This window comes from Diabrotica undecimpunctata, chromosome 3 (assembly GCF_040954645.1).
Source record: "Diabrotica undecimpunctata isolate CICGRU chromosome 3, icDiaUnde3, whole genome shotgun sequence".
NCBI classification, from domain to species: Eukaryota; Metazoa; Arthropoda; class Insecta; order Coleoptera; family Chrysomelidae; genus Diabrotica; species Diabrotica undecimpunctata.
The window spans coordinates 19,560,355-19,574,139 of NC_092805.1; the positions used below are offsets into that span (position 1 = coordinate 19,560,355).

The following is a 13,785-nucleotide window of genomic DNA, read 5'->3' on the forward strand; positions in this document are numbered from 1 at the left end:
ACATTTAAAATAGAGCACAGAAATAACAAAAACGATAAAAATTCGAAAGTTACAATATTTTTGTCATGTAATGAGACATCCAGAGAGATAGAACCTTCTACACCTTATAATACAGGGTAAGATCGCCGGAAGGAGAGGCCTAGGCCGAAAAAGAACATCCTAGTTCCGAAATCTCCGAGAATGGTATCAAGAGACCACCGCTAATTTATTTAGATCCACCGAAAACAAAGTTATTATTGCCAATATGATCGCCAACGTTCGAAAATCGGACAGGGCACTGAAAGAAGTAGACGATTATTTTTTTTAAATACTTTATTAAAAATATATAAATATAAGCAGAACTACTCGATTTGTGATGTCTTGTTTGCATACTCAGAACAATCGACTTCAATCGTGTGATTTTCATAACCAATAGCTGACTCCAGTTTGTTGTTATGCGGAACTGTTATATCTGCCCAAGATTGCTGTTGTCCGTCAGTAAATAGAAAACTGAAAATTGCTCCAAACAAGTAAGTAGCTGATGCTATATAAAACACTATCCTCCACTGGGCAACACTCGTCTGAAAACAAAGGAATATTATATAAAAACAAGAATAGTCAGCTAATATAAAAGAAAATGCTTTTTTGCATTACTAGTAGAGGAAAGGCGCCTAATTTCAGACATTTCATCTATAAGTCGACGTATTGGGAGCTGCTTGCGAGGTCCTCCATCATAGTTTGTAGTTACTCGAATATATTTTTGCCATAATTACGATGTCGTCAGCGAATCATTTATCATTAACATTTTATCATTAACGTTGATGCCATCTGTTGACCAATTTGTAATTCTAAGGACGTCTTCTAGGACTAAATTAAATAGCTTTCTCAATATTACGTCGCCTTGTCTTGCTTCTTTCTTAATGGGGATGAGATTTGTATTTTCGTCTAGTTGTACTATAATATGCAAGATCGAGAACGATATCGGCAAATCGTCATGGAAGCTACCCACCCCTAAAACTTGGGCACGGTACTCAAAGAAGAAGATCTCGAATCTATTCTACAATTATTAATAGTTTGTTTTGTAGCCCACATTTCGATACCATCAAATGCATTTTCTTAGTCTAGGAAGGCAATAAATACAGATAGGTGGTACTCATTTGCCTTCTCTATCAATATTCTTGTCAGCAGATGGTCTGATATACTATATCTCCCGAGGAAGACATCCTATTCTATGGGTTGGTAATTATCCATTTTGTAAGGCAACCAGTTATTAATAATTCTCATAAATAGTTTGTACACCCGACTGAGCAACGGTATAGGTCTATAAATCTTCAGGTCACCTTTTTACCTTTTCGTGTAGGAGTATTACCAAACTCTTGTTCCAATCTTTACTGATTTTGCTATTATGGAGACATCTATTAAATAGCTCTATTAGTAAAGGGAATTGATGCGGCTGGCCATACAAGGGAAGGTGGAAGGCAAAAGAGGACCGGGGAGAAGACGCACGTCCTGGCTGAAGAATCTGAGACAATGGGGTGGGAAAACGTCAATAGAACTTTTTCAGAACGGCTGCAGATAGAGCCAATTTGCCATGATGATTGCCAATGTCCTTAGGGATGGGGCACGTTAAGAAGAAGTATAGGGATTGCTACTGTCTTGCTAGTTTTCAACAGCTCGACAATTATACCGTTGTGTTCTGAAGCTTTATTATTTTTTAGATCTTTTAAAGATTTTTCTATTTCGAATATCTTTGTATTTAGTACAATCTTTGTTCTCACGTTATTTTTCCTGTTGAAGTTTTATTTTGTTGATTTATTAGGCTAGCCTTGCGAGATGTATAAGGTTTCGTTCTTTGTTATCTTTGTTATTTTATATTACTCCTTCTTTCTTATTATCGGTGTCTTTAATTTTGATAATTTTCTGAACACTCATGAATATAATATTAACACGGATTCCAGTATAAGCATAATCATTAAAAATTATAACGTACTAAAATTGTAACTTACTTGATCAGTGACTATATATCCAGTTAAAATCGGTGAGACTATTCCGGGTATGGTCGCAAATGAGTTATTAATACCAAATATAACACCGGCAAATTTTGGAGCTATATCCAGTGGATTAATTCTGGAAAATATACATAAAGAGTAAAATTAAACTAAATATGTTGTATGGCAATAAATCACAATAAATTGTAATTAGAATTACATTTTGTTTTGGCTTATGACGTTTCGACTTCTAATCTGGAAATTGTTTTTAAAAATTCATAAAATAAAAGTTATAAGAAACGACATAATCTGAAAATATTGCTGCTAATGACAGTAAATTAATTTCTAACATTTAAGACTTGAAAGAATTCTTATGGGAGTATATCTGAAGCTTTCATGTGATTGTCTTTTTAAAGACAAATACTATGATTTTTCTGACGGGTAATTTTAAGTTTTAACTCAGGACATTCGAGAGAAAAATACTGAGGAAAGTATATGGCCCGGTACAAGAGGAAGATGGCACATGGAGAATCAGGAGAAACGACGAGGTTAATGAGTTAAATGAAGGTTATGACATTGTAAGATTTGTGAAAAGTCAAAGACTGTCATGGCTGGGACATGTGCAGAGACAAAACGATGCAAAAACAACAAAGAAAATGTTACAATGGAAGCCCATAGGAAGGCGAAAAAAAGGAAGGCCCAGAACGAGATGGTTGGATGACGTGGAAGACGACCTGAAAACAATGAACATAAGACAATGGAGAAGAAGGGCACAAGAGAAATCTGAATGGAAGGACATAGCCAGACAGGCAAAGACCCATCCAGGGTTATGATGCCAAAAGAAGAAGAAGAAGAAGAATTTTAAGTTAGTTAATTTTATGTAATCGAAAGAACTATCTTCCAATAAAGTCGTCCGCGAAACTCAAAATTATTGACAAGTTACTTACTTTATAATGTACAATATATGTCTGATTTGTCAATATTAATGAATCAGATAAAATTAAATTATTAGAAGATTTTTTTTACCAAGTAAGAAATGTTTTTAATTGTTTAATGTTTTGTAATTTAAGAACTGTTTTCGAAGTGGAAATCGAAACATCAAAATGACCCTATGTTAAAGTAAAATTCTGGCACATTTCCAATAAAAATAGTAAATTGTATTTATATGCCACAAAAAAATAGCTGAAGGTAATAAATAAATAATATAATTACTTTATTAAATTTTAAAAATATTATTTAAATATATAAATTACAGAAAATATAGTATGAAGCTTCGTGCTAGTCTACTGTACCACCTACTCTACCAAGGGGTATAGTTTCAAAGTGTACAATCTCCATATTTCAGAAAAAAATGAGTTAGATGTCGCATTATGTTGAGTTTCTAGTCCTGAATCGAAACAATAGAAAATTTCTTTTCAAAATAGTCAATTTCCAATAAATTTTGAGGGCAGAAAATTAGACTTCAATTCAAAACGTACAATCTCCAATGACATTTAATTTTCAAACCGTACAATCTCCTATCCAATATTTAAAATCAAAGAGTACAATCTCCAATGGGTGTTTCTTTATAGTGGCGAATATTTCAAAGCGTGCAATATCCTGTTCGGACTTGTCAACAAATTTCGCACTAAAAACGTTGTTTTTACGTTATATGTTAGTGTTAGTTGCATGTGATTTGTGAAGCAGCACAATTTGTTTATTAAAGTAGTATTATATTTTTTCGAATTCCTAAAGTAATAAATCGTGTAATGGAGGTAAATGTTACTCCTGTAGCTAGTAATAAAGCACGAAAAAGGCAAAGTATTACCACATCATAGAAAAAAAGTTAGCAAAAAAAATTGAGGTCAGTTGCATAAAAGGATTTTGTATATCTTTGTATAAACATGGATTTTATTTTAGGTATAGTCCACATTCGCTCCCAATTTATCCGAAATTGGACACAAAAGTGGTGCTTTTCAATGTACGTTACTACAAATGAACGAAATAATACGTTTCCACTCTAAATTTTATGGGACGAAGGAAAAAATATTTCAAGATAATTTTCTGCTGAAATATTGCAAAACAGTTCCAATACAGCGTAAACGCCCAAAAAATTCGCAACATGTTGCAAAAACATTTCAAACATGAATTTATATTCTGACTAACGAAAACAGAATGTTGGCTGTGTGTAAGAAAGCTTTCATGGAAGTTTTGAGTATAACAAGGAGACGAATTGATAGAGTTACAAAAAATTTCTATAAAACTTCCCTTCCTGCAATGGAAAATCGAGATGGCGATAGAAAGCTGGAAAATACATGTTGAAAAAAAAATGCTGTTATGGATTTTATTAACAAATTCCGCGTAATTGAATCTCATTATTCGCGGGGACAAAGCCATCGGTTATATCTGGATTCTTCTTTGAATATAAAGTCGATGTGGAAAATGTAAACTTTCTAGTAAAAGAAAGCTATTTCAGGAAAATTTTTAATACACAATATAACCTTGGTTTTGGTTCTCCTAGAACCGATGCATGTTCGACATGCTTACAATTGACTGAGAAAATAAAAGCGTGCCATGATAACGACATGAAAGCCAACTTAATCATCCAAAAAAGGGTACATACGTTGAGGTCCAAAGCATTTTATACCCTTTTAAAAGAACGGGATGAAGATCTTTTGACTGTCAGAAAAATCAAGTTTTGCCTAAGATTCCGGATCAACGGGCGTATTATTTACGTCAATTTTATATGTACAATTTTACCGTTGTCAGAGGAACTTCCAAAAGTAATTTAAATCCATCTAATCCATCACTTCTTTCTGTGGGACCGAAAACAAGTACCAGAAGGGTTCGAACAAGGTTGCCTCCTGCATTTATTACATTCTTGAATCTGCTAATTTTGGAGATATTCATACTATCAGGCTCATGTGTGATGGATGCGGAGGCCAAAACAAAAACACGACCCTCATATCTACGTGTTGTTATTGGTTTTCTAGACAAGATAAAATTAGAAATATTGAAGTAATATTCCCAGTGAGAGGAAATTCTTTCATGCCTCCAGACCGGGTTTTTGAAAATATCGAAAAGGATATTAAAAAAAGGAGATAATTTTAAAACCACATGAATATCTGAAGATGTTTTCAATGTATAGTACTGTTCATTGGGTTGGAGAATTAGTCGAAATATATATGACTGGAAAAATAAAACAAGCAAGCACATCAAGGCTCCAGGACAATGGCATTTTTCTTTCTCAAAAATTAAGAGGATTATTTTAACCAAAAGCTCTAAAGGCACAGTGTTAGTCCGCGGTGAGTTAGCTTATAAGACGGATGTTGGTGTGGGAAAATGAAAAACAAAAAAAACTAAGAACATTGAAATAATGAAACCTGCCAAAATTCCGAAAAATAAATGTCGTTGTTAATAACAACAAAAAGGTTGATGTTAATAATTTATTAGGTTGTCATTTTGGAGAGGACTGGAAAAGTGATCCCCATTTAAATTTTTACAAATTCATCATCATCGAAGACAATCAAGAAGACAATGCAGCACCAGAAAATGGAACTGTCGACGATGAAACGTCGTATGAGAACGTCGAAGAAGATGATCGACTTTCCATTTAATTAACTATTTTTGAATAATTAAATCTGTATTATCTCAATAAAATAAATACGTTTAATAAATGATGTTCGTAAGTTATTTTCAATGTGGACAAACTTCATTAGTTATTTTCATAATGTACAATGTCCAAATATTTTTCTAGAATTACTTAGTTATTTTTGAATAGTTTGAAGAAAAAAATTGTATATTAACTCGTAGTTGTCATATAAATGTAATTGAAAAGAAAAATTAGTTTAATTGTTCATATGAAATAGGTTATTCGTTTTTTTCGATTACTGAAAATTTAGGAAACATGGAGATTGTACACTTTGAGACTATACCCCTCATTTTACTTCTGCTGCTGTTGTTAACAGAAAAATTAAAAAGGATGTTCTGTCAAAATCAAATCAAACAACACATAGGAAATATCAAACAACTGCCTGCATTTATCACGTCCGGACATAGACCCTTCTTAAACTTATCCATTATTTCTTGCTCTTTGTTGCCAATTTTTGGTGATGTCGTCAGTCCAACGTGTAGATGTTCTTACCCTTGGCCTCTAATTTGTAATTTTGCTCGTTCATCGTAAGTTGTGCAATCTTGCTACATTACCTACCCAGTTCCATTTCAGTTCCGCTATGCGTTTCACAGCATCAGCAATACACGCAGATCCTTCTTCGCAGATCTTCGTTTCTTATTCGTTCAATTTCGAAGCCGTAGTCTTGATTAGAGTCATAGTTTCCGCCAAATAAGTCATGACCGGTAATACGCATTGGTAGTACTTTTTTTTTAGGCTAATTGGTATGTTCGCCCTAAGTGTGTCTCGCAGTTTTTCACGCGAGACACGTCGGCTGCCTAAGCTAAAGTAATAATTAAGAAATAATTCGTCTTTGGATTTCGCATGTTTGGTTATCTCTGCTAATTCTTATTTAATGACACAAATACGTATATTTCTCCATCAGTTCTACCACTTAGTGTTGAATAGTTAGATGGTTATTGGGGACCATATTTGTCATAAACTTAGTTTTGGTCAAGTTCATTCTGAGGCCCACTTTGAACATGCAAAGTCCAATTCATTTAACATATCTGTGGTTTTCCTAAATTATCTTTGGTCCGAATACACCATCTTAAAGTCATACTCTAATGCCGTTATGAATAATTTCGGTGACCATGTATCTCCTTGCCTTATCACCTAAGTCTTATTTTTATTGGTCAGGTTTTATCGTGTATCTTAACATTCATAGTGGCATTTTTGTAAATATTGTAAATAAGTTCACTATACCTATGGTCAACCCTGCTGTTATTCATTGCTTTTAAAAGGCTATCTATTTTGATTATGTTGAATGCTTTATGAACATCTGTGAAGGTAAGGACAAGAGGTTTGTTGTATTCTACAAATTTTTCAATAAGTGTCTTTACTGTGTGTTGGTGATCATTGGTACCATAATTTGAATGGAATCCTGCCTACTCTCTCGGTTGGTAGAAATCTAATTTTTTTTCCAATCTTGATGTCACTAACCTAGTGAAGAGTTTGTATATGTAGTTTAACAGGCTAATAGGTCTATAATTTTCTAGGTCAGTTATATCTCCTTTTTTGTACAAAAAAAGTTATAGCATTATTTCATTCTTTAGACACCTCTCTTTGCTGCAAACATACATTAAATAGTTTCCTTAATTTATTTAATAGCATATCTCCTCCATTTACGATTGCTTCTATTACAATTCCATCCTCACCTGGGGCTTTGGTATTTTTCATTTTTCTTAATGCTTGGGCAATTTCATCTACCTTTACCTCTGGCATTAGTTCGGAATCTTCATTGATGATCTTATTTGAAATGGCTGTTTGTATTATTGTTTGATCTTCTCGTTTACTTTCATATAATTCCTCCTAAAACTCTTCGACGGCCTGTATCAACTCGTCTCTATGTGATATTACTTCATTTTGTTTGTTTTTTAATTCATGAATTTCAACTTTCCCATTCGTTAAGGAAATTCGCGTTTCTCTCCAGTCATTTCTTCCTGGGGATCCCAATTTTCCAAAGGATGTTTTTAGCTCTGCTTCTTTTATACCTATTTTTGCGTTGAGACCACTAAGGTTAAATTAGATCTTTGAGACCACTAAGGGTTAAATAAAATTAGCTGCCCTCATCTTACTTCATGAAGAAAAATATGCAGCAAACTCACCAAATGATTGTAGAAGGCTCTTGTTATCAATACTAGACTGAGTCTAAGTAGACTAGGAAGTTATAACAAAAAGGGGAAGATGTAAAATATAATTCTGATTACAACCGTTTGTGGCTTGTTCCGTTATAACTATAATTTTTAACTTTATGTTAACTGTTTTGATTTGTCAGCCTATGGATAATAAAATAATTTGCTTTTTTGCAACATTTGCGTGAATTGTCAATTTCAAGAAACATTTTGCTGTTTGTTATTGTTCATCTTACATATTTTCTTACAAAGCTGAAAACTATTACTACAATCATATAAAAGATAAGTAGTGATATTTTGACTAAAATCAATAAAATCAATAATCGATTATATTGTAACAAAACAAAAAACCCGACTAAGAGTACAAGATGTAAGAGTTCAGAGAAGCTCAACATGCGGTAGCGATCACTATTTATTACGTTCAAAAATACACTTCCCAATCCGAAGACCACAGAGAGAAACACGCATAGACATAAACACAACAGAAAAGATACAGGAACGAAGATACAACATCAGAAGCCTAGATGAAGAAAGTACCCAAGACTTATTTAAAAATAGATTGGATAAGAAGCTACAAATTCCCGCCCCCAAGAATATCGACCAGCTATATAAACATATAAAAAACTGTTTACACGAAGCAGCATTTGAAGCAATGGGATACTACATAAAACCCAAGGTAAACAAACCATACTGGTGGGATAACGAAATAGAGGAAGAAATAAAATGTAAAAGACAACTATACCAACAATATTTAAGTTCTAAATCATTACAAGACAAAATAAAATATAAGGAAAAACAAGCAGAAGTACGAAGGAAAATCTCTAAGAAGAAGAACGAGTCTTGGGAAAGAAACTGCCAACGAATAAATACTTATCTAGGAGGAACCAGAAGCACAGAAAGCTGGAAACTGATAAAAAAATTGAGAAAAGAAAAGAATAAAGAAGTAATACAGAGCATAAAACCTGAAGACTGGGAAGAGTATTTCAAAGGACTTTTGGTAGAGAATAGAGTCGAATTTCAGGAACGTAGAAATCAAAACCAAGATAGAATTTCAATAGTTGGCTCGCCAATAAGATTAACAACAGAGGAAATTAAAAATGTATGTAAACAGCTGAAGAGGAACAAAGCACCCGGACCAGGAGATATACCCGGAGAATTGTTTAAGTACGGAACGAACAAATTGTACGAATGTCTTCGACAACTTTTTCAAGAATGCATAAACACAAGCGAAATCCTTACGGAATGGAAGATATCACACCTCAGCACTATACATAAAAAGGGTGATAAAAATAATTGTGAAAATTACCGAGGAATAGCTGTAACTGGATCTATGAGTCGAATATATGGAAAGGTGTTAAAGAACCGAATCGAGAGAGAATACTTGTATTATGAAGCAGAAGAACAAGCAGGATTTCGTACGGGTCGATCCACTATTGACCACATTTTCTCCTTAACCCAGATAATAGAAAAAAAGATGGCAAGGAATCAAGAGATTCATATGTTGTTCGTCGACCTACGGAAAGCCTACGACAGCGTTCCACTGAAGAAGCTGTGGCAATCAATGGAAAGCACGAATATTAATATAGAATTAATAAAAGCCGTCAAAGTGCTATACAACCAACCAATAATAAAGATAAAAGCGGGGACGCAAATAACAACAGGATTTATAACATCAAAAGGATTAAAGCAAGGATGTTGCTTGTCTCCCACTTTATTTAAAATATACCTCGAAAGTGCTTTAAAAAGATGGAAACAAAAATGCAGGACAATGGGGATACCGCTCACCAATACTATGGTATATACGCTTAACTTTGCAGACGATCAAGTAATAATGGCTCAAGATTATGACGATTTAAACTATATGGCACGAAAATTAATTGAAGAGTATGATATATGGGGTCTAGAAGTAAATAAAAAGAAAACCGAATACCTGTGCATTGGAGCAGAACAAAAAGATCTCATATTAGACGATAACACTACGATAAAGCACTGCTGTGACTACAAATACCTAGGTATCACTATTTCACAAGATGGAACATTAGACAAAGCCATAAGAGAGAGAAATACGTCAGGGAGAAAAGCCATCACAATGTTAAACACCATTTTATGGGACCAATCCATCAGCAAAGAAAATAAAAAGAGGATATATGAGACTATAGTAAAAAGTATCACTTTATACAGCTGTGAGGTATGGCCACTGAAAGAAAGAACACTGTCAACGCTGAAAGCGACGGAAATGGATTTTTGGAGAAGAGCCGCAGGAAGATCTAGAAGAGAAGGGATTACCAACGAACGCATTAGAGAAATAATGGGAATCAAACGAACAATCACAGATGACCTAACAACAAAACAACTTATCTGGTTCGGACACTTACAAAGAATGGACGAACAACGAATGCCAAAAGAAATACTAAAGTGGCAACCAGAAGGAAAGAGAAAACGACGTAGACCGAGGAAAAGTTGGAGCGAAGGAATAAATAAAGAACTGAGAAAGAGGGCCATAGAAGAAGATCTATGGAACAACCGGTCTAAAAGTGGAGATTGGAAGTCGGAAAACGGCGGAGAACGTTATAAACCGACAAGTAGTAGTAGTAGTGATATTTTGTTATTGTGTTTCGTATAGATAATTTTCTAACTAAAATTATATTAATTTCGGGATTCATAAAAAATACTTACAGCAATGAGCTTAACGCCAGTCCACCCAATCCCACAGCAGTGACGAGACAAAAAGGAGTTCCAAACTTGGATATCCAATATCCAGCAATAAGAATGAATAGACTTTGGAATGTAAATCCCACTATAATCCCTAATTTTCTTGTTTGTGTCGTAGTAATGTATTTTTTGCCTAATATATAATCGGCCAGGAAACCACCAACTTGTACCATAATAGACATGGCTAAATAAGGCAATGCTGAGAGAAATCCAGCTTGGTTGAGATCAAATCCTAAAAGGGCTAAAAAGAAAGGATTATTTAGAACCACCTAAAAAAAATCGTAACAGAGAGAGGCCATGAAATATGTTCTCTTTTTATGGTAGTTACGGAATCACGCCCATACAAGAGATCCAAAAAATAAAGATACATGGTTATGTATCTGTCTTTTTTGTACTTTTTTATAAAATAATTGAGAAGTCAGAAGAAAAAACAATCTGAGTCCATAAAAACAGTTTTCATGGAAATCGAAGTTAAATGTTTCAAATTAAAACAAATTGTTTTAACTCAACCGTATAAATCGGTAAATTTTTTCAGTGTTACGTTGACATTTCCGCAGAGGAAAAATCAAGAGAAGACAAAAAAATATTTTATTTGCGAAACATCAAAAAAAAAATTGAGTGTGCCGGCATGGACCGTGAACGTTCTTCCATGAAAATGTTTCTTCCTCCGAACGTCCCACCTGTTCAGTACCTTGTAAATCAGTGTAGAACTTTCTAAAGTTTACGTTTTTTAAATATTTGGTCAAGTGGAGAAGATCTTGTAACTTAGCAGTCTAAGAAAATTGGGGTGTTTGCAAACACCGCTGTCACCATTCTAATAAATTGGGGGGGTTAAGTGTGGTAATTTAGGATTGAAGCTGCAGATGAATCGCATAAACCCCTCTAATGAATTGTCTCCACTCTGATAAAGGCTGTCACCATTGTAGAAGACGTCTGTCTCAATGTCCTTATCAATGCCTCTACAATTCTTAGGGGATACTCACCCCTGCGAGCGGGGCAAGGCTTACTGGTTCCACTAGTCTGGACTGACTGGTTCCGCCCTCGCGGATTTACAAGAGGGTAGGGAAATCTTTCTGGAAAGGAAGGGAATTAAGGACTTCTCGGTCTCAGGTCCTGCAAAGAGTGAGAGGCTATGGGCTTACGTTAGAAGCCGGAGCACTGCATAAGCGAAATGTGTATCTCTTCTAGTCTCGACCTGTAACGGCTAGAAATAACAAAAACAAATTTCGAGTTTACGATGTATTAACTATACTACAAAATATCAGTTAGGACCAAAAATGTTCGACCAGGCGCGAAGGGAGACGAGAAGAGACAAGCAAGGAATTAAAGGTCGGACAATTCCGTATTATTAGATATACCTTGGGTTAGTATATAGATCTTAGTTACCTTCGCGTATCTAGGCTCTAGCTAGGGAATACGCCTCCAGTCCTACAGGGATTTGAGATTGCGAACCTTCGAATCTCCAGTTGCCGACACTTATACGTCACACTATCCCGTCGAGTTTAATAACGCGTCCACTGTCTGCGTATCGTCAGATCTCCACACTATGGCGTGGAGCGTCTGGCGTGACCACTTCCCACTAGTCCCCCCTCGCGTGGGGCCCTCTCAGGCGCCGCGCTATTACTGAACTCTCTGACCCACTTCCTTCCGTTTTTTATGTATCGCCAACTCGTACCTTAGATTCTTTTTGTCACGTCCATGTGTTAAACTGGATCACGCTATGTAAAAACTTCTTAGTCAGCTCAATTCTTCTCACTTGTTTAACAATTCGTACCTTGTATTAATTTCCAACAAGATCTAAGTGTCGTAATTTTTTAAACATTCAGGCTTGTGTTAAACTGGGTCAATTGTTTTGTTTTTAATTTGAAATGTATACGTTAAACTGTGTCGAATTTATTCTTTATTAATTTGGAATATATAATAATTACTTAAATAATTATTACTCTTTACTAGGCTGATTGTCCCTTAATTTTTCCTTCTTTATTTCCTTGCTATGTTTCCATTACAGCAGCTTTGACCGGAAATGGGCCGTTGTAAATGATGAATGATTGTGGCTAATAACTTCCTGAGTTGTTATATTATGAGCTTTCCTTAAATTTCTTTTCGGGTTTCGTTTAACTTTGCATTCAAATAGCAAGCTTGCAAATAACCCAAAGTAGATATTCTTGTGAAAGATAATTGGGGGCTATTTTTCTTGATTTCCAACACTCGAATCGGTCTCGTAAGCATTGAGCATTTCTTGGGTTACTCTTTGGAGAAACGTTTAGTACAGGTCAGAAATCTAATATATTACCACAGTCCACCACTTGAAACGGTTTCGGACTTCCCTCCAATCATCCGGAGTTTCTGTATAATCTTTAATTAAACTCATGTCCCAGTCGCACTTTAGATAGGAATGTCCTCTGATGAGAAAAATTACTTTCACAAACTCAAACCGTCCTTCTGTCTGAACTAGATAACGAAAAACTGTGTAATTTTTATTTTGCCTTCTACAAGAGTCCCAAATATTATCAAATGAAGCTGAGATGACAATACTTTATACACAAAGTGATGAATCATCGAACACACATCGTTAGCTCCCTTTTTGTTCTGCTTGTTACTTTTGAAATATGTACAGGGGATCTATTTGTCAGAAATGTAATAAAACTCTAGACATTGTTCCCTCATTGAGACCTAGACCTAGACCTCATTGTTCTGTGTATTTCTGAAAACCGTCTAAAAAACTGAACATAATTTGCCTATGTTTTTTAATTGGCATCCTATTCAGTTAAAAACACATTCATACTGTTTTGAGTCTAGCATTTTACTAATATTTAGATAGAAGTAATATTCGTAAATAATTTCTGTGTTTAATACAATTTTTACGTAATTTTTGCAAAAATATTTGCTATAATTATACCCCTAACCAAAAGTTTAAAAAGTTTTCGGTTACGGGTTATATCTCAATTATAAGTTTTTGTTTTCGATGGCTCTATAGGCATCGCTTTACTTCTATTTCATTTCTCGGTCATTCTCGTTGCCTTCATCCCCACGCGGGATCGGTTTTCTTAATTACATTTCTCTATTACACGTCCTGCCTAAGCGTCTCCTGTTGGTACTACTTTGATCTTCCTCTCCTACTCCATCCAGGAACTCGCAGATCAGCAATTCTGCGAATTGTGTGACAAACATCTCGACGTTGAACATGACCAAACCATCTTAACCTATGCTTTCTCATTTTGGCATCAATTGGTGCTACCCCTAGACTCTTAATAAAAATTTAGTCAGTATATTATGAGTGATTATAAATGACGTTTTTTATTACTTAATCATCCTTTTAAAC

The 13,785-nt window shown here is 34.7% G+C and overlaps 1 protein-coding gene across 1 annotated transcript in view; it reads right to left on the reverse strand.

Moving 5' to 3' along the window:
* Positions 1 to 294: 294 nt before the first annotated feature.
* LOC140436518 (sialin-like) overlaps positions 295 to 13,785 on the reverse strand; it is a 46,545-nt gene continuing 33,054 nt past the window's right edge. Inside the window, exons 6-8 of the mRNA XM_072525403.1 lie at positions 10,428 to 10,704; positions 1,986 to 2,106; positions 295 to 560 (exon numbers count right to left, since the gene is read on the reverse strand). Coding sequence (XP_072381504.1) covers positions 342 to 560; positions 1,986 to 2,106; positions 10,428 to 10,704 — 617 coding nt within the window. The 3' untranslated portion in view covers positions 295 to 341. The remainder of the gene's footprint in view (positions 561 to 1,985; positions 2,107 to 10,427; positions 10,705 to 13,785) is intronic.